At 41.1% G+C, this 21,620-nt stretch overlaps 1 protein-coding gene across 3 annotated transcripts in view; it reads right to left on the bottom strand.

Moving 5' to 3' along the window:
* Positions 1-21,620, bottom strand: part of zfpm1 (zinc finger protein, FOG family member 1) — a 67,534-nt gene that overhangs the window by 25,226 nt on the left and 20,688 nt on the right. For 2 of the 3 annotated variants that reach the window (XM_029253607.1, XM_029253609.1), the window contains exons 2-3: positions 16,041-16,184; positions 12,492-12,614 (exon numbers count right to left, since the gene is read on the bottom strand). In XM_029253607.1, coding sequence (XP_029109440.1) covers positions 12,492-12,614; positions 16,041-16,184 — 267 coding nt within the window. Of the gene's footprint in view, positions 1-12,491; positions 12,615-16,040; positions 16,185-21,620 lie in introns of those variants that run through there. The other variant, XM_029253610.1, reaches the window with a different exon arrangement.

The following is a 21,620-nucleotide window of genomic DNA, read 5'->3' as shown; positions in this document are numbered from 1 at the left end:
TTTTATATTGCATTTTCTAAAGCCCCCCTTCAGCTGCCCGGTGCCTTGGGGCCCAACTGAGATGTGAACTGTGCATCACTAAACTGTTACTTTGTACAATGGGGACAGGTGATGCCTTTTCTGTTTAGCAGGGTATTAATATAGTAATGGGCTGTTCAAGGGCACTGCGGTGTATGGTTGCACTGTTTACAATGTGTGCTTTTGTGTTGTTAGTGCCTTATGAGTTTGATTTAGTAATTTGGGGTTATGTCAACAGTTAACTATGAGCCACACACTAGTAAAGCTGTCCTTTTTACTGGAACAACTTAGGGTAATAGTAGCAGGCTCTTGTGTTAACTAAGGCAAAATACTGGTAGTATTGGCTCTTCCCGAAGAAATGGGGTTTCCCACTTATCTCTTCTGGCTGTACCGTCTGGGTGGCTTATTATATCATGGCTTGTTACAAAAGCATAGAGCTGTTAAAATTAGTTTAGGGTTATAATTACACGGTAAAAATACCTGTTTTGACATTGCCGAACTGTTATAATGTGATCACCATAATTTGTTATGGTCCACTGCTGTAAACAGTCATTGTTAAACACAGTACACAGTCCCCCTTTCCCACCTTAGGAAGGTAACGTGCACGTTCATATCGTTTCACTGGTAAAAGTTATGTGTTCCCGAGCCCCAAAAGTAACACCCATTTATACTAAAAAATCGCCAAATCCTCTTAAAGTGGACAGTTACTTAAATAGGTAACAATTAGCATAACATAACACGTAGAGTGCTAGCGTTTATTATCATTAATAACAATAATGTGTGCCTGTCTACCTGCACTCATTTAGCTCTTTCTAAGTCCCTACACCGCTGAGGTTCAAACACAAACGGCTTATGTACGATATTCAGCGTTTGTGCATTAATTCGGCTTTAATGCAAAGCTAGAAAGGCAGGGACTAAAGAAATGTATGGAAAAAAAAAGTGCCTGGTTGGCTGTCGTGAAAGAAAGAGACATAATAAGCTGTCTCAGTCTGCCACCAGTGCGCGCGCGAGCGTGCTCGTGTGCTTCAACTTTCTCCGTAGCTTTGCCGCAGCCACGCGGGAAAGAGTCGGAAAACGCGAGCACAAAGGAGACGGTCCGCGGAGAGACCGGACCGAACACGCGCCCGCACTCACTGCTAGGAGCGCGCGGCGCTGTAGTGCGCGCGCTCACCGATGACGAGCAGAAAAGGCACTTTTCAAGGATAAAATTGGCTATTATTCAACAGCACCGAGTTGCTATTCACCCAGTGCTTTTCGTACTGATTTTCCTTTTTTTAAAACATAGAAAAATTGTAAGAAAAATGTCTTCTGTAAACGCGAATTCTTGTTAAGTCGAAGGGGGAACGACTCTGTGTGTGTGGCGGGAGGGCTACGGGTTCAACTGTAACCGTAGGTTAAATGATTACCAATTTCACCGACATGCATTTAACTGTATAAAAATACTTTGTATGATCTCTTGCCGGCCTGTGTCACATGTTGTACTGGTTTCATACTGGTTTCTGGTGTTTGTGTGAAGACGATGTGGATGGTATCTGCAGAAAATTATTTAAGACGGACATGTCCACTAACTAAGGCAACACATTAAATTTCTTGGCGAATCAGTCAGAATGTTTTTACAAACTGCCGCGTAAAAGTTAACTTCACTGGTCAAATATGAAAAAGATAGATGCCTTTTCAGAAATTTACATAAACATTTGAAAAGATCCTGCAGTCTGCAAGGTTTCACTGATAAGTCAGATGCAAATTTCAGGACGTGCATTATGTTCAGAAATTATTTTCACTGGTTGTGCCCCAGATGTGACGACCTTCCTCACACTGTCAGGATCACTGCAACCAGGTGTTCCTCCATAATACTGCTTTAGCAGTTGCATCTTACCGCTGTTCCCACAAAAACAACGGACGTCTTCAGCTTCTCTCTGCAAGTCTGGGATTAAAGCATTTTGCAAATTAAAATGTATAAAACAAGAATCAATGTGAGCTGCAGAGTTTGTGCCTCCTCTCGCATTCCCATTATGGGGACCGTGGTGATAATAGCCTCGGCTCTTGCCTTGCCTTTCCACCAGACATGAGAACACTCTGTGCCTTTAAGCATCTTTAAAAAGACTCTTCAAACAGAAGGTTAATTAACTTGACATCTCTAATAATTCAGATGCCCTACATAGGGTCACACTGTATTTTATAGCCTCCTTTGCTTTGTATCGCAGGGGTACGGTGCGGCCAGTAACAGAAGAAACAAGGGGAAGATGAGTGGGATCGTTACAGAAACGACATTCAAGAGGCCTAGGTTTGCTTAAAATTGCAATTTTTTAGAGGCGTTTGTTGTGAAATGTCAAATCCTTTATAATTTTAAATGTTTCGACGGAGGGTCAGGCACCTGTGTGTATGTGTTGATGAGGGTGAGTGTTGGTCACACAGTCTGTGGACAAATAGAATATGTTTGTTCTCAAAGTTTTTTCCACCAACATGGTGGCTCTCAGACTTCAATAACACTGTTAATGTAATGATCATGTTTTCATTCCACCACATCAGATATGAACAGACTCTACTGGAACTTGCTTTCATGCTCTGTACATGTCACTCTGGAGAAAGATGTCTTGCTATGAAAATTAATCATCATCATTATCATGGTCATAGCCATAATGACTGAGATTTAATGCTCTGGCAGAAAATCAGGAACATATTACACTGACTTTGTTGCAGTGCACATATTAAGTGTTAATCTGTGATTTTAAACTGTCCTTTTACAAAGCTTTGCCCCCTCATTGCTGGCAGATGTGCTTCTGGATACAACTAAATGACAAACTACAATAAACCCTTCCTTAAAAAGGTGTACATGTGACAGTGTGTATGTGTAAAGGAGAAATGAGTAAGATGGTGCATGTTTCGTATGCATTGAAGAGGGTATATTAGAGATACTGTGTATATGTAACTGAGTACTTATGTGGCTGCAAGAGAGACTGTGTGTGCAGATACGCATGTATATGAGGACGATGCCTGAACGTGAGTATGTGTGTATGACCGAGAGAGAGTGAGCACGACAGTGGTCGAGCCTCAGCCCTCTTCTCTCCCAGCTTCGCCTCACTCCTCTGGTCCTCTTTCACAAATTAAAAAAATGGGGCCCTTGAAGAAACCCTCTCTGATTATCACACATAAATTAATTAGAAAATGTTTCTTGACATTTTCCCTGCATATGGGGGGAAAAGACTCAGGCAAAGCTACAAAATTAATTGTACGCTATATGACTTGGATAATTAATTCAATCTTTATTTCATTTCTATATTAGTTACTTCCTCCTGGCTTTATACAGAAATCTCGGTCAAAGCTGCATGTGAATGAGGCTCTGCAAGTGACCTGAGTTTTGTGTGAAAATCAAAAATGTAGTTGAACTATCAGAGAAAATTGAGCTTAACAGGAAAAGACAGAAGAAAGTATAACCTAGTTAAAATGCCTAAGATAGTGCCCACTAAGCTCTTCAACAAAAAGTGAGAGTTACGCTGTTTTGCAAACCTTACCACTGTGAAGTTATCGGGCAGAAGCAGGAACCTGTTAAAGACAATATAAAATGTGCAAGACAGTAAACTTACATTACATTTATTTATTTAGCTGATACTTTTGTCCAAAGCAACTTAAAATGATTTATCCATTTATAGAGCGGGGTGTTTTACAAAGGAGCAGTTCAAGAAAAGTAACCTGCTCAGGAATACTATAGCAGGAGCTGGGATTCGAACCTGGATCCTTTCAGTGCAAGGCGGCAGCTCTAGTCATTACACTAGCAGCTGCCCTTCTTCTAGGCCACGGGAGTAGCAGACACAAGGGAACAGCCATTAGGGGCACGAAACAGCGTCCTTATCTACCTTCCAATGAATTCAACAGCCCAGCCACTGACATCAGTGAGACGTGCATTTAATTCCCACTTGTGAGCTCACTGGCACAGCTCTGGCCACTCTCCTATGCTTGCAGCACGACTAAGGAAGGCAGTGGAGATGCCACAATAAGCACAAGCTTTGCTTAGAAATTGCCATTGCGAAGAAAAAGACAACACATCACAGTGAGCAGCAGGTTCACCACAGAAAGTCACTGGTTACTTTGACCAGCCTTATGCTCCCCAGCATCTAGGAATGAGGAATCATAAAGCACTTAAAACTGCCAATATAGGCCAACATACTCATTTCCAATTTCACTTTTTTTGACCCTTTTCTGAAAGATGAATTGCTCTGTGCAAGTTCATGGCAGGGGGCACATTCAGACAATTAAACAGAATGACGGAGGAAGCCAGAAAAAAAGGCATGCTGTCGGAAGAGGCCTGTGGCCTGGTGGGGAAAAGATAGGGGTGAGGGGGCAATGACGAGCAAAAGCACAGGCAAAAGGGACAGGATGTGGGCTCCACGCAGGAGCGCAGGCTCACGCCTGATAGGACCACAATCGCCATGGGCCGTCCGGGAAGCAGGCACTACACATCGCTGATGGAGCAGCCGAGGCGATAGCACGGAGACGGCCTTGAGAAATGGTCCACGAGATTACACCTTGGGTCTATCAATCATCGCGACGGGAAGAGAGTGACAGGGAGGCAGGGAGAGTGAACGCCACAGTGAAAGGAAGAAAGACACAAATCAGCATCCCGACACACATGCATCCTCACATAAATACGTACACATACAAATACACAGGTACGTGAGTGAGACTGACGAAACGGTTGTGGTACGTGCCGGAAGGTTACAGCAGGTGTGTGATCCATATCAGATAAGGCCTCAGCATCTCCAACCAACAACCAGTCAGAATGAGGAGACCCTTATCATCACTGCATCAAACACACACGTACACAGACATAAGACATCTGCTAAACCCCATAGCACCACACCAACAAAAGTAGAACAGGTTAAACAATATGACACCACGGAAAACAAGTCATAACACAACACAGTTCCACCGTGTACAGAAGAGCTGTGTTACTCAGTGACCAAACACAAACACCCTGCTCACTACTTTCTCATGAGGTGGTTTATTAGTGGCCCCAGTCGAGGTGTTTGCTTATTAAACCAACTGATGCCATGTGAGGGGTTGCTTTAGATAAACAACTATAAACACTCTTCGTCATCAACATCCTCATTAAAAATATAAAGATTAATTCAGCGTGACCGCAGAATGAAGGCGTATCTCAGTGTGTCAACAAGTGATTTAAAGAGGGGGAAAAAGGCAAACATGCTGTGACAATATATTGTCTCAAGCACCTACCTGTTCCAGCTACCTGCTCCAGGTTAAACACACATCTACAGAATACTGTGGGTAGCCATGTGCAAAACAAAACCCGTCTTCAGTTGTCCGAACCACGCCTTTTACAGTGAAACTGGTCTCGTTGTTTCCACTGGTTCCTACAGAACAGGACAAACGGTACACTACAACACTTGGCTCAACAGGATTGTGAGAGAACAGTGCTCCATCTCCCACAGCCATCATAGCATTACAAAAATTTTACTTCAATCTAAAGTTAATAAAACTAACATAGCAACAAAGCTGGAACGGGAGCCTTGCACGGCTACGCTACATTTATTTATTTAGCTGATGCTTTTCTTCAAAGAAGCTTGCAAAGAGCTACTTAAAATGATTTATGCACCGATACAGCAGAGAAATTTTTACTGCAGGAATTCACGCCAAGTACCTCACTCAAGGTGGCATTTGAACTTAGCTCCCTTAAGTTCCAAAGCTGTAGCTGTAATTACTACATCACCTTTATATTATAATATTTGAAAATACTATGGTGTGTGTGTCAAAAAAACCTCTGAAAAAGAGTGACCAGAACACCACATTCTTTTTCAGAGCATGAGAAGGAACCACAAGACAGCCACACAAACTTCAAGTTTGGGGCAGGAAATATCACTCTGCCACTGTCAGATGGTTTGTATGTTTGAATGTTACTCTGAAAGAACAATTACATCACCGACAAACGTAAGATGAGGGATTTCAGAACAAATTAACTTGTGTTGTGTTAAATCTCCTTTAAAAATTGAAGTTCTCCCCCCTGCATTGAAAGAAGGAAGTTGGATCGTGTCTCAACGGTTCCTCACTGCAAACAACCACTAGCAGTGCTTGACACCCAGAGGATCATCCTGTCGAAGACTTATACTACAAACTGGTAATATTTTCTCAGCTTCCAACACAAAGTGTGCTCCCCTTTTTAATATGTGGGCCTCTAAGACCTAAAGTATCAACATTTTTATCCATTTCTGAGAATTTTTTTTCTGCATATCTATGAAATGTTTGACCATCGACCTTCTTGCACTGTTTAGTTAAGACTTTAATTAGAAAACAAAGCATATTTCACAGACAAATATTTAATCATACACATAAGCAGTACAGTAAAAGATCAGTAAAATGTTGCCACTACAAGTGTTGCAACTACTTTATTCTCATTCACATGCCATAAGCGAGGGAATGAAAGAGGGAGAAAGTAAGAAAGAATGATACTGTGAAAGAAGAGAAACAGTAAAGAAGAGTGGTTTCAAGCCCCAACCCCCATGTTGCTGGGGTGTTGGTGGTAGCGGTGGTTGGGGGGGGGTCACAGACTGTCACCACCTTGCCACCAGGGATACACTTTTGTCTAAGACGGCAAAGCAATGTGACTAACCGTCTCACGGCTCTGTTCTCTACCTGATAACGGATTTTTATACATGAATTTATAACAACTGTCGCTGCCTACAAGCTCGCATGAAGAAATAAAGGCAGATAAAAAAACATGTTGATAAAAGTAACTACTAACTGAAAATCATTTGCATTAGAATTATCATCCTGAAAACCTGCACAATGTCTAAAAAAATATCCCTATGTTCCCATCAAGAAAAGCAGCAAACCAACAAATACAAACGATCCTACCGTGGCTTAAAAACAACGCGGCACGCAATACACATACGCGCACAGACGCAGAAAGAACTGCGTACACCTAAATTGGTTGAGTGCTTCAGCCTAAGTTTACCTCTGACCAGCTTTGTTCATATCAGCAGATTAGTTAGCCTAGCAAAGTTCTTGTCAGTTTTTCCAGTCAGCAAAATTATGAACAGTAGTCACCTTAGTACTTCAATTTTCAAAAAATTTTTTATGGATAAGCTACATACCACAGATTTAATTATTTAATTTTGGGACATGGCACTCATTTCATTTTCACAGTCCTTATCCATAAATACAACCATCTACATGAACGAAGGATTGATCACATAGCTGATCAAAATTTGTGCAGTTAAAGGTACAAAATGTAGCAGGCTCTGGCACTGCATCCCTCCATCCTCTACAGGCTGCCTTGTCCCCAACCGTCTTCAGCAACCATGACGGGAATGGTCAAGGTGGCGAAGGCGGACGAATATAACCGTCCCTGCTGCAGCGCAGAAGTAGGGCCGAGGACTGGGGTTGGTGGGTGTCGCGGCTGTGCGCATAGCTCCTGTACACACCTGCAACTTGACAGCTGGCAGCACAGTTAAAAGCAACTCTCCCCCTGCTGGCTCTAGTTCTCCTGTCAAACCAGCTGGAGGGAGGGAGGGAGAGAGAGGCAGCGTGAGAGCAGCAGGTAAACACAAATCCACTGTCAAGGCATCCACGCCCAAGAGGCATGTGCTGTGCCTTCCATGAAACGCGCGTTGTTACACAAGTTAGAGAGAAAGGAAAACTAACATTTAATTTTCTCAACTTTCATGATAAAGTTGACTACTTTTCATGGACAAACCAAGACAGGCGCTCTCTCATCCCCATGTCATCAGTGTGCCCGTGCATCGTTTGCGAGGTCTGTTCGCAAGCAGTTAACTTGAGGACCTTTTGCTTCGGTTCCCTTTGTTTCCCATCGTCTACATTTGTTCACGAATCTCCCGGACGACGAAAAAGCAACAGCAACTAGAGCGGCTGCCTTCTACTGGAAGGTCTGAGGTTTGAACCTCACCTCCTGCTGCAGTACCCTGAACTGATTCAGTAAAAACTAAGTAGCTTTGGAGAAAAGCATTAGCAAAATAAATAAACTCTAGAGATTTCATAGAAAATCTGTGTGCACACATCTGCAGATTTGAAGTTATACAAGTCTTAGATTTTTATACAGATTTCTTTCCCTTTCTCTCTGCCTTCAAATTGTAAGAGGACAATAGAGAAGCAGGTGAGATCCTATATCGCTGGATTTGGATTCAGCCAGATCACAGGTTTTTAGACGAAGGCGGAGGAGCTCACTGACATAATGGTTTAGGAATTTGGCTGAAGCACAGATCAGACTCACAGGTAGCGAGCCCTATAAAGCTCACTGTGATCTTAGTTGTACACTCTTAAACTCTCTGTATCAGCACTGTCAACAGTTCATTGATTAATTGACTTTATTTACTGTATATAATTTTATATACGTGTTAACATATATGCGTAGTCTGTGTCGGTAACTCTTTTATATGGTTGAAATGACAAAGCCTCTCTCGATAGTATATAAAAAAGTTATACAGTATTGAACACAGAGCAAGATTCACAAATAAACGCAACACCTGTACTTGAAAATAATTACACAATTCAGAGGAACTACTGACAAATAGGATGAGAAACATAAAAACATAAAAACAATTTAACACACAGGAATTACATATTCCGTTCCCATATAAGAACATAAAGGGACTATTATTTATACATAAATTACTTATCTCTTTATAAGAACACCGTTCATTTTAATTTCAGTATTACCCTTCTCTTTATAGGTTTATTGGTAGGACTATGTATTTGTATTTAACAACAGAATCCACATTTTTGTGCCATATCAACATATATCAGCAACATGAATTTTAATTCCAGACAAACCCCATTTTTGTACATAATTAAAATTTCAATTTCATGGCATTCTGCGATGGGAGATTTGATAAAAGAAGTAAATTTGCTTTTTTATTTTGGAAAATGTGTACAAATATATAAATTATGCCTGTCAAAGGCTCACAATAAGCGGAATTATTCTGAAGCATGAACAACATTATAAATCAAGAAATAAAGAACAAACTATCAATAAAAGGTGACTGAGCACTTAAAAAAAAAAAAAAAGAAAAAAAAAAAAAAGATCAGGATACTATTGCTTTGCGGAGCAAACACCTATATTCCATTTGTAATGTACGTGAACCCGCCCCCTCAGCCACTATGCCATCTCTTCTGCACCTAAATCCAGCTCGGAGCTGCCGGCTGCTGATATGCTTTTAATTTTCTTCAGCGGGTCTCATCCCAGTGAGACATGCATATTTCTCCCCCACTTCGCTGACGTTATAAAAACCTCACCTCACAGATGCATACAAATCAAAGCTTTGCGAGCTCAGTCAATAGCCTCGCAGCGTTCTCATACATACGGAAATAAATTGATAAGTAAGCGTTGCTTATTGTTCCTCCATAATGAAATATAATAAAACCATCAAGGGAGACAAATCATAATTATTATGATGATAGTTGTTATGATTGTTATTGCTATGTTAATATGTTGAGCACATATTTGGAGTCGGGAGGGTTGTTGCTCTACTGCCAGGCCTGGAATCTTCGTAATGTATTGAATAATATGGATGCCTCTGATTGGCCACATCACAGGCCCTCTCCACTCTCGAGGTCCAGGGACCGAGTGGCAGGGAGGCGGGGCCGTTGGACAGGGAGCGAGAGGGATTACCGTGACGGTCATTTGCATATCGGAATTTTAAGCAGAGCGAAAATATCAAACCCTCCAGCCAGCAAGGTCATTTTAAAGATAATTTTTTTCTTCATAATTTATTTTGCATATCATGCAGCAGGACGCATTATAGATTAAAAGCTGCTTCGGCGTATCAAACCGTTCCTGACACTAGAGCCTTGCTGGCACCTCTTTCCTCATTCCTACTCCCTACTGCCCCACCTCCTCGTCTTCTAAACATTACATACAAATCAGACGTGTTGAAAACAAACATTACAAACATTTGCTGCATTGAGGCTAGAGATGCTGCCTTTGGACCCAAATGTTGCAGGTTTGAATCCCACCTCCAGCTATAGTAACCTCAATCAAGATACTTACCCTAAAATTTCTTCAGTAAAATTTGCCCACCTGTATAAATAGGTAAATAATTGTAGGGAGCTTATCACTGTAAGCTGCTTTGGAGAAAAGTGTCAGCTAAATGAATAAATTTAAATGCACCCTACGACAATACTTCAAATTCAACAACACTAAATGGTTTGCCCTCACCATCATTTATTAACGCAAACATTTGAACTAAATACTGCTTTAGATAAACTGTTCAGAATTTAAAAGCACAAACTGTCTGCGACACAAAAAAAAAAAAAAAAACAAAGTGCTAGAAGGCAGAAAAAAACCTGCATAGACCTGAAAAACAGAGGGGAAAAAATTAGGCTTCAAAGAGGAATGATTTTACCCTCCCCTCAACTGGAAAAAAGTCCTGTTAAACAATGTTTGAATGTTTTTCTTTTCTTGGGATTTTTTTTTTTTTTTTTTTAATTAAAATTTAATTTTCTATGTTAGCCAAGATCATTGACTGGCCAATACCAGATGCGACATTCCTGGTTACTGCCACTGTGACAGTTGAACAAAACCAGCCGATGTGATCTTGTGTAACTAAAAAAAAAGTGTCCCTAATTTAATAATGTTTTTAATTCTTTGTATTATCTTATCCAGCCTAATGTAACCCAACACAAATAACTGTCCTCGTAATGACCTATGTTGTGCACAAAATTACACGCAACCTAAAATAATTGCATTCATATGATTAAAAAACAGACAAATGATAAATATACCTGCAAAAGACAGACAGGATATGTGGAGACAAGCCACTATGAAAAAATGGTAAGAACCAAAGAAGTCTGTAAATGTCAAGTTAGCACTAACATAACAACACATGCTGACATACGATTTAAATGTGTTTTTAATGTATTTAATAAAAATAAAAAAAAAAACTAACATTTCTGATTGTTAGTATTTTTATAATTGTTTCTGAATACAGTTGGGGACAGTGACATGTCAGACAGAGGGTTCAGTATAACAGTAAAGGTGGTGAGTGAATGATTGGAGAGGGCAAGAAACAGGTACATGGGACAGGAAAAGGTGGTCAGCATGAGGGAAGACTGTGGGCAGGTAGCGGGAACCTGTCTTCTTTGGCCCTTCGTGGAAAGCAGCGGGGGGGCCAGCAAGTGAGAAAGGTTTTCAACAAATGAGGACAAAAAAGAAGAATTACGGGATCTCAGCAGGAGATGACAGTGAGGCAGGCAATAAAGAGCCTATTTCCATACAGGCGAGAGCTGCCCACCCAGGGCTCCGTGTGAAAGAGACAACAGAGATGGGGGCTGAAGCCGATGTTCGAGCAACACCACGTCCATCATGACTCCACTCTTGACATTCAGGAAGAAAGAAAAAACTGTGGGCGAAGGGGTGTGTGTGTGTGTGTGTGTGTGTGGGGGGGGGGGGGCACAGTGATGGAGAGATGGGGAGAAGGGGGAGGTTGGGCTGGTGGTGGTGATTGGGGGGGGTCTTGACGATAAGAGAAAAATTCAGACCGGTCAAAGTTTCCCTTTTGCCAATCGTGCTCCTGATAAAGGCAGAGCCTGCTCAGGAGCTGATAGAGGGGCTATCTCTCGCTCGCTCCCTCTCCTTCGCGGCAGTTAGTTTGGAAGGAAAAGCCTATCGCGCCAGCATCGTCGTGCTGCCATCAACCAGCAACCACACGGCAATTAATATCGCTCCAATTACTGTTATAGGGACAGGCTGGGACACAACGATAATGAAAACATCCTCAGTATGAAGAATTAAAACACGCGTGCACGGAAATACATACGCAGAGGCGCGTGCGCGCCCACACAAAACTCTCAAAAAACTTATTCAACTTGAAAAGACAATTATAAGATCAAAAAGCTGCAATCTGCTTGTGTTATTAACCTATTTGGAACCATAAAAGTAAATCCATAACGAAACTACAAATAGTGATGAAGGGGCGGGAACATGCAGCTGAAGAAATACATTTACATGTTTATCTCCTCTTTCCCTTGCTAAACCAAACCAAAATCGTAACGTCGCAAAAGCATTTTTATGAACAATAAAATAAATCCCTGTTTAGCCGAGGCTGTCTCTCAGGCACGGGGCTCAGAAAATCTGTTCAGACACACACGCAGACACATACACAATCTCCAGCGTGTCACTCAAAGTGAGAGGGGTGGGAGGTGTAGAACTGAATAAATGCATGGGAGTGTTACTTTTGCCATAATTTGCATGATTTTTATTCTCTTAGGCTAAGCCTCTGAAAACTTTCACCAAAATTTGTGGTTTTAAAAACAAACTTGGCTCCCCTTCAAATATGTTTTTCTTTTTATGTGACAGGCACCATATCAAGAATTAAAACTACTGATATGAACATAACTCCTACGTGACATGCAGTGGTGAGGACTGTGGTAAATGACATGTATGAACAAGAAAAGTGACAATTAGTCAAGCAGGTCAGTCAGGCAAGAAGGTCATGATCACCCACCTGGACCATCCCAGCGTGGCGCCACCTTCTCTTCCTCTTGATCTTCTTCATCTGCACTTAGTGTTGGACCTTTGTCCTCCTCTTCATCATCAGGGGTACCAGGAGAGTCTTCCGTCTGAGGCTCTGTGGGCACGCATGACATCAATACTATCATCGATTTGACAACAATTTTCTCAGAAGCTGAGCTTTATATAATAATTGGCAGTTTTCAGAGGATTAATGTCAATTCATTGCGACTATCTAGTATGCAATCATATCTACACGATATAAAATATTTTTTCCTCCTGACATGGTAGCTTTGTGCGATAAATCTACTCCGTGGCAGCCAATGTGTGCGGCAAACCCAGTTCATGGGAGGTGAGCAACAAAATAAGAAAATGGTGTTTTGGAGATGGTCTTCCCATGCAGCTTTCCTCTATAGCATCTCAACCATGGGTGAAGGAGGTCCACTTTGCCAGACTCAAAGTTCATACGTGTCTTGCTCCTCACTGAACAAACAACATCAGATGCCTGTGATCCTGCACCGGCAAAAACTACTAACACACAGCACCCTGCCGATGAGGGATATAAAATAAATGGAGGAGATATATATATATATATGTATATTTTTCCCCCTTCACTCTGGGGCAATATTTTACATGGGGCTGGTTTCAAGAAGCAGGGTAGTGACAATCTCAAAGTAGAACGTTGGGACCCCTTCTGTGCCCTTCCACCACCCCCCAACCCCTCCTCATCATGATAACACCTCAAATGTGTGCGAACAAAGGGCATGTTTGCCCTCGCATTCTAGCTCTGATAAACAGCGATAGCTCCCGATCAATACCCGTCATAAACGTTCACCCACGTGACACGTTAACGTTTGCGTTATTAATGTCACAGATGGTGGGGAGATTTACATTGTCAAATAAATCAACTGCCTCACAAAACACACACACACACACACACACACACACACACACACACACACACACACACACACAGAGTTGACTTAACAGTACCATTATTTCCAGCTATAAATCACATTGAATGGCATATTGATCTTATCCTGCAGTGCAGAGCTCAGTGTGTGGAGCTGGAACAGCAGTTATTGCATTTAATATTATCAATATTATCTCCCGTATCATCTGCGGGGAGAAGGCAGGTATCAGGAGGAGTCGACAGAGATTTTCCGCCACCACCCCCCCCCCTCCACCAAACGGCCCCAAACAGTCGTTGTCTATCTGATAAGTGCTCAGAACTTCCCCTGTCACACCTGGAGGGCAAAGTCACCAAACATGAGCTTGTGAACTCCCGATCCACTTTCCATCGCCAATTCATTCTTTTACCTTCTTTACGTATTTTAACTTCTTTCCGTATCAATTCGCTGGACTTAACCTAGTTCCGACTGCACTGCTTAAGACTGTGTGGGATTCTGGGCGACGGTCCTGAACTACATCAAGGTACGAGAAGGCGTCTCCTGCGATTTGTCACCGAGGTGGCAGCGCAGTGAAGTGATAAAGTGGAGGTAGCCATAGAGTGTCAATCTAACATCAATCTCATTTATCTAGCGAGATCTAAGGTAGGATACTGTGCTCTGTACCCGTGCCTTCTACCCAGTTTCTCCTCAATGATGAGCAATGAGGGCATCTTCAGCACCCTTTTAAATTTCGCGATCATATGAATGAGCAATGTTGTCGCTTTTGCTTTTCAAGGAAGCCAGGATTTGCTCATCGAGAAAGAGCCCAACAGCATCTGCTTCACAGGCCCAGAATCCCTGGGTCATTCATCACAAAACCCCCCCATCCACCCAATGGTCAGGGAGCAGGAAGTACAACCCCCTTCAGAATCTTATGACAATTCTGAAAAGCCACAGAAGTGTGAACGGACATGTGTACGTGTCTTCTGAGATGACGTGTTGCAGTTATGTGCAACCAGTAGAATGCGCATTAACATTATTATCAAGAGTTTATCGGTCGTCTTTCTGTCCCAGATGGTGGATAAGGAGCAGGGTGTTTTATTAGCTAGTAGTGGTCTGATAAAAGACCTTTGTATTGATCCCAGGTTAAAAGATCAGGTTCTTCAAACATCCCTGATTCATGAAGCTCTGACAATAACAAGAGCTAACAGAAGAGCTCTGGTGAGAGGTGAGAACAACAAGGTGTTCAGTGGTAGGTTAGCAGGAGGAAAAAGGCACATCCGCCCACATACTGAACCCACCCATAACAGCACACTTATTTCTCTTTCTCTCTTCCAAATCCCACACATGCAGTCATACTTGTTTTCAGTCCCCTTGTGACCACATGTACACAGGTCTCTCTCGCGCTCCCTCCCTCTCACAAACGTACAAAGACACACACCGGGCTAATCTCTAATCTAGTCCCGATTAACACCTGACAAAATTTCCATGCATTTATCAAATACAGCCAACGAACAGACGCTTATCACTCCAACGCCAAATTTCACAAGAGCTGGAATTTTCCCGATTAAAAGAAAAACAGAAATTTTGAATAACTCAGAAATGACTCAAAACCTCCACTGTCACAGAGGAACAGGAAAAACTAGACTACAGGCAAATAACTGTTTGCCAGGATGTTGTGTGTTGACAAGACAAAAAAAAAATAAAATCTTTTCAAAAAACAATATGGACATCAAACGTCTTGAAATCAAATTACGGCAAGTCTTCATTTTCCAAATAATAAACATCGGGTAACAAGTTTCCAAGATCTATGGTTCGTAAACCACACAATGAATGACATGTACCAAAACTGGCATTCCGAACAACTTCTCAAACCGTACCATTACAGCTCCTGTACACTGCAGTATGTTTCCATCATGTTCTCTGCCCACCAAGAGAAGCCTTGGCTAAATCGTCCATGTCAAACAACGGCATCTCTACCAAAACATTTGTTTCACCACCTGAACTAACCAATCTTCTGAATGTCTCGTGTATTAAATGCAATAGCATTAATATAGCACATGGCCTGTTTTAAAAATGCACTCAGAGTTAACCAGGCTAGTAAGTAATCTAACAAATACAATTTTACTTACATTAGCATTTTATTTAACGTTTAAGTACAGGACACATCTGGAGGTTAGATTAAAAGAATGAAACTAAAATAAACAAAGCTAAAGATGATATTGTGGCCATAAAACGATAATGTTTATACTCCACATAAACACTAAACTGACTATCATACAACCTGGATTCTCGCTATTTAGAACCATTTAACAGCATCCTGACACATTCTGTTGAATAGAACATAATTAAAAATCTATATCAAGTGAGAACTCTAATCACTTTATAACATGTTCCAGAGTTAAGCCTGGAACCAGGGGCTGAGTGAGACACCAGTTCTTTGGAAAAATTAAATAAAGGCAAAAATGGAGTAAACTCTTTATCAAACAATGAAATATAGCGCTTGGGAATTCCAAAAATAAGTGTGCATTTTTTATTTCTATTGTTACATCAAATGATTAGGAATGCAAATGAAAGAGGTGAGAAAAGAACAGTGGTATGGTTTAATATTAAAGGGAGAAAATAATGTAACGCCCTCATAATGGAAAATTTACCTTCACTGTAAAGCGATGCGAACACAGGACTGGCACTATCACATCCAACAGAGTCATCTGGATCTGATGCAGCACCTTCATCCCCCGACAGGCTCAAATCGTCGGGTGGGTTCTCCTCACCTTCCTCCAGGTCCCCCATGGATCCTTTACAGGACACAAAAGAGCAATCAAGTTTAAGACAGTTTACAACAAGCTAAGACACCCCCGTCGAAAGCAGCCTCAGCACACGTGGCACATGCGAAGGACAAAAGAAAACTGTTTACAAGGATGCACACTAATTGCCGTGCATAGACTCTGAAACGGCAGTCTCACACACCACACAAAGTGAACTAATGACTGCAACCAGTTGACCAGTGACAAAGTAGAAAACTATTTGAGATCAATTACATAATTAGTTCCCTTCATATTCAAAAAAAATTTTAAACCTCAAATTTTAAGTGCTCCTGCTTTGTACACTACTCTTGGACACCACGTTCCCTGGATTTAATTTCAGTCAATGAGCACCCTAATCTATTTCACTGAGAGGCAGATATGTGTTACTAATATGCAGTGTAACACTGCTAAATTTGTTTGAAAAACATAACATTTGTATAAATGTCACTCAAAATGATGAACAATCAAGAGTTAGTTACAGAAAGAGGGCTGAAAGCAGATTTGACATTGTTCAAAGAGATGTACATTGTTTAACTGACAATAAATACACCAAATATATTCATATGTGGATAACTATTTTATCACATACCAAATGTGGTTAGAAGATGAATGAAAAGGACAACTGGATATATCAAATACACCTAATTCATGAACTTGAATGCTATGTATGCTCGAAATTAAGAACAAACGAAATCTAGTCCTTCAGGTGCTGATGATGATCTGCCAGAGTCCTTGTAGAAAGACAGAGCTTATTATGCTCCGAATAATAAAAGCAAAAAGGACAGAGAGGAGGTGAAAGAGGGAGGGAAAAAAAAAGGGAAAAAAAAATCAAATGAACCAGAGAGAACAAAACGGGAACCATCACGCTACACTGCTGCACAATTAAAAACACGTCGAACGAACTTCAAAGACCCACAATGTTCGTAAGGAAGGTGTATGAATTCTTTTTTTTTTTTTTATAAAAAAAAAGCCATTTACAAATGGCAAGTGTGAGAGGCTGAAAAAATCACAAGGAGTCACTGAGACTATCCCACAAGAAACTGGAGATAATCAGAATATTAACTTATCCTCAGACATGCACCTGAAAGACAACAAAAATTCCTTTGTACAAAAATCTCAGCAACAAACACTAATGATCAACAAAAATTAAGCGAAAATTGTGGATTTACTCGCACATACAGCAAAACTGGAAGGAAATTAGCAGTAGCCGAAATTCTCCAGTTTTGGTAAATTAATTTTCATTAGGTTGTGATGAATGAGAAGGGGATTGTTCCTAGCTAATGCCGTGACTGGAGGCGTATATATTTACACTCCCTGAACAAAGAGGCCTATAATCTATACAAAGCACACAACAATACCCGTGAATAAAGAGCCTTGTACAAAAAGGGAAAGGCAATTTTTCTAATTCTGTTAATTTCACTTCCAAAGCAATTAAAAACGAGGCGGAGATAATGCTTCGAAACAATCGCTGCCTGACAAAGTGTTTCTGTCTTTGTAAATGAAACATCTTTAGGCTAATTTCGACTTCCACGCCTGCATGGTTCACTCTAATTTCAGATAAAAATTAACACAGTTAGATTTGGAACTTAATAAAAAGAGGAAAGAGAAAAAGATAGATCCTGTATACAATATTTTTAGAATTATAGAGCACAGGCTTTGCTAGATCTAATTTTCAGTATCTGTGAGGACATTTTCATACAATTAATTTTCCTTTAATCATAACTGTACAAAGGACTTCTCTGTTTAAAATTCCAATTACATTTCATGTTTAAAATGTAAGTTTGAATTATGATTTTCTTTCGCACAAGTGTTCTGGTTTAATGAATCAATCGCCGCATCACCGCTTCGCGACATCAAAAGGTAAAAGGGAAAAAGTTCCTCTTATCCCTCCTCAATTAATGCTCTTTTTCACCTTTTTCACCCCCCCAGGGAAGATTTTTGTGGAAATAACAATGAAATTGCAGCAAAAGTGGAGCAGATTCTGCTATGTTATGGCTTCCACTACATATGCAGTCCCATTTTTGCCTTACCCAGATACACCCGAATTACACTCTCCTACAGCTACTATTCAACTTTTATCCAATCCACTTTTACTCTTGCAGAGAAAAATAGACCAAAAAGACCAACCATTTCATTTTAAACGTTCCCGGTGTTTACAGTTGTATTCCCATGTGCGGTTCCTGCTTGGTAAAGAATCACAATATCGCAAAATGTCAAAACAAGTGTTCGAAATGCAGAATTCAGCTTTTGCTCTCAAAATGTCATTATCTTTTGCAGCTGTCCATAGCTGACAAGTACACTTAAAACTCTTGAAAAGGAAATAAGTATTTTTCACATGAGCAAATGATGTCTGTTTCACAAGAGTAGTCAATCGAGGTTAAGCGAAAAGGTTAACTGTGCTTACATTAACAATTCTTGATTAATCCCATAACAATGGACTAACATCCAGGCAATAATTTAATGCAGTGGTTTATGAAACACTTTACAACTGTAAAAATGAAAGCCTCTTTCAGTACCATTAATACAGAAGTTACCAAACAACCACATTTTGGGTTACAGATGTCTTTCACTTCTGGTGATGAATCATATTCCGATTACAGGAGATTCATGCTCTTTAAAAACGCCAAAATGATTTTGAATCAAAGAAAAATTCATATTGTCCAATACTCACTAGTCTTGAGTACAATTTTGAACTCAGGTGCTTTTTTTTTTTTTTTTTTTAAAACATGGTGAGAGAAAATAATGAGGGAAAAGGCTTTGAATCTGAACTGCCACTCCACCCGAGGAACAGAGTGCTGTGGTGATGAAGGCAGCAGAGATAATGATTTATTAACTCCGCGTCGACATCAAACCTGTGTGTTTAACAACTATGATTAAACAGGAGACACAGCAGCTCTTAAACTAATAACAGTCTTACAAAACATTTTTTTTAAACTCAAATTAAAAAAAAAATGATCAGCAATTCCTGCATCAGACAAAAGGCTTAGAGAAAGATATAAAAGAGAGGATTTAAAACAGGTATGTTTGGACCTACTTCTGAGGAAACCAGCGATTCCCAACATCAGTCAAAAAGACAAAAACATCATGTTCTTAAACACAAAACTGGGCACTCAATATAAAAGTGTAAATTTACAGCTGTCATCACTGCAGAAAAGACAGAAATGCAGGCTATTTGCAATTAAATCTATTCACAAATAAACTTTTTTCCAAAACAACTAATCACAGATAAAATTATACATTCTGAAAATATGACATCATTCAACAAATTTGAACATTGGGTGACACTATATATACGCGAGCTTTGAAGAATGGTGCATAAGTTTTATGTTTTTTCTGGTTTTGTGGATACGTGATCAGTACTTACTACAGCTTGCCCCTGAAATTTACTGCGGTAAATGTGTGTATTACGGCTGGAGGGTGAGGAGAAAACCCATACAGCTGTAGACCTCAGATTCCATCTTGCCACCCTTCCATCAGAAGCTGAAGCTCTTCATGTCTACGTCACTTAACCAAAATGAACACTAACCGTTACACCTGTGCCATGCAGCTTTCACTGTGCATGCAAGTGCAAAATCTGGTTTGCACGAAAGAACGAAAAAGGAAAAGAATGTCTGGATGTGCTAACCTTGCGCACAAATGGCATCAATCCCATCAAACCAATGAATGGTACTCGAGAGACCACACGGCTGTGATGCTTGCGAGCACAGTGCCGCTGTGCGCCATGTGGACGGACAGTTCCTCGGCCTCACAGCTTAAGTATGGAATATAAAACGGCAAAATCCCAGGCCACGGCAAGGAGGTAAAGAAGGAGTTAAGGAGGCTCCTCTCCCTCTCTCTGTGACTGGGAGCGTCACTTGGTGCGGATAGCTGGGAGCCGTTTGCGGTTATCGGCTCCTGCAGACTCTCTCTGCCGGTCTGATCTGTCTCCTCTTCATTAAGCAAATACGCCGACGTGGAAATGAAAACATAATAGCTATTTGATTTCCAGCGAGATATTTTGCATATTGGTTGGGCGCTGATAGTGGAATTTCATCAAGCCTTTTTTTCATGCTTTAAAAACTGAATTACTGAGCCCAGCTTCAGCTGGATTTCTTTACATTTCTGGGAAGAGCGCAAAAAAAAAAGAAAAAAAAAGACGCAGTTCCCCAGGAAGACTACTTAAACTATTAAATATCCCCCTTTCCTTTTTCTTTTTCTGATAACGAGGAAGAAATTTAAAGCATTGACAGTGCTTTAGGTTCACTATATTAATCTGAGATAGGAGAGAGAAAATTAACTCCTTAATGAGCAGTAGCTGTCTCTCAGATAATGGTTTCAGCAGACGATACAGTGGAAAAATAGAGAGAAAATAAGAGAATTTCCCTCTCCTCTGACGGTAGCATTGCAGGTCCAGAGAGGGCAGGTGTGAGGGGAGGTTACGATACCAGCTATCGCGGATTGCCACAGAGATTAATCGCTCCGCATGGGGGTATTTTTCATACCCCACAGGAGAAAAACTGCACCGGCCGGCAAAGATCTACAAAACACTTCACACCAATCTACCAGATATCCCACTACCACACGGGGAAAGTCACCGTGGCCAAAATAAATCTCTCTTATCTTCCCTGTCTAGAACACAGCACACTTGACCCTGCTGCAGCCCCACCCTGCTCCTGTACCCTCACACTCCTTCAAGGCACTCATTGACCCAGTCAATGGTCCACCTAGCTTCAGTCCCTGGTGACTTAACGCAATAACCACGGTGATGCCGGCACACAACAGCCATTGTGAAGGTGTCCTCAGTATATCTGGGCTTTGCCATAATTCCATCTTTGCCGTGTCTTCTTCGGGACAGAAGGGGCCAGCGACTTATTTTTTATTCCTTCAGAGCAAACTCCAGCAAGGTTCTGAAATTGTGCCTTTTTAAACTTGAAAGCCTTCAGGGTCAGCTTAGTACTAGACTACATTGGGTGTAGTTTAGTACTACACTCCTACTGTACACCGTTATGCTAAAGGAATAAAAGTCGCAGTGATGGAAACAGGTGGCAGTGGATGGAGAGCTACTGCTTCAACAAGTAGATCATCTTAAGGAAGCAGCTGTCAGACAGGTGTGAGATTTTATGCTCAAGTAGGTCCTCTACTCATACAGAGTCCTTTCCCTTCCCCTTCCTCAATACAGGCCATGAAACCAAGACCGAAATCTCACGGGGGAGATCCTGTAAGTTTCGCTGCACTTTACTCCCTTAGGACTAACGCTAAACTGTGTCATCTTTATGGAATTTTATTCTGCTGTCCCTGAATCTTTGGCCTTTGTCACTGCTCTCTAGCACCAGATCAAATGCCTGGTTCACAACAGATAGGCGCTTTCCTCAAGGCCACCTCAAAGTCCCACCCCCCCACTTCCCCTTTAAGCAGGGATGGAGCCCCCGACACTACACTGAAAATATC

This window comes from Scleropages formosus, chromosome 7 (assembly GCF_900964775.1).
Source record: "Scleropages formosus chromosome 7, fSclFor1.1, whole genome shotgun sequence".
NCBI classification, from domain to species: domain Eukaryota; kingdom Metazoa; phylum Chordata; class Actinopteri; order Osteoglossiformes; family Osteoglossidae; genus Scleropages; species Scleropages formosus.
The sequence above is the reverse complement of the archived record's forward strand: the minus strand, read 5'-3'. Positions and strand labels throughout refer to the sequence as shown.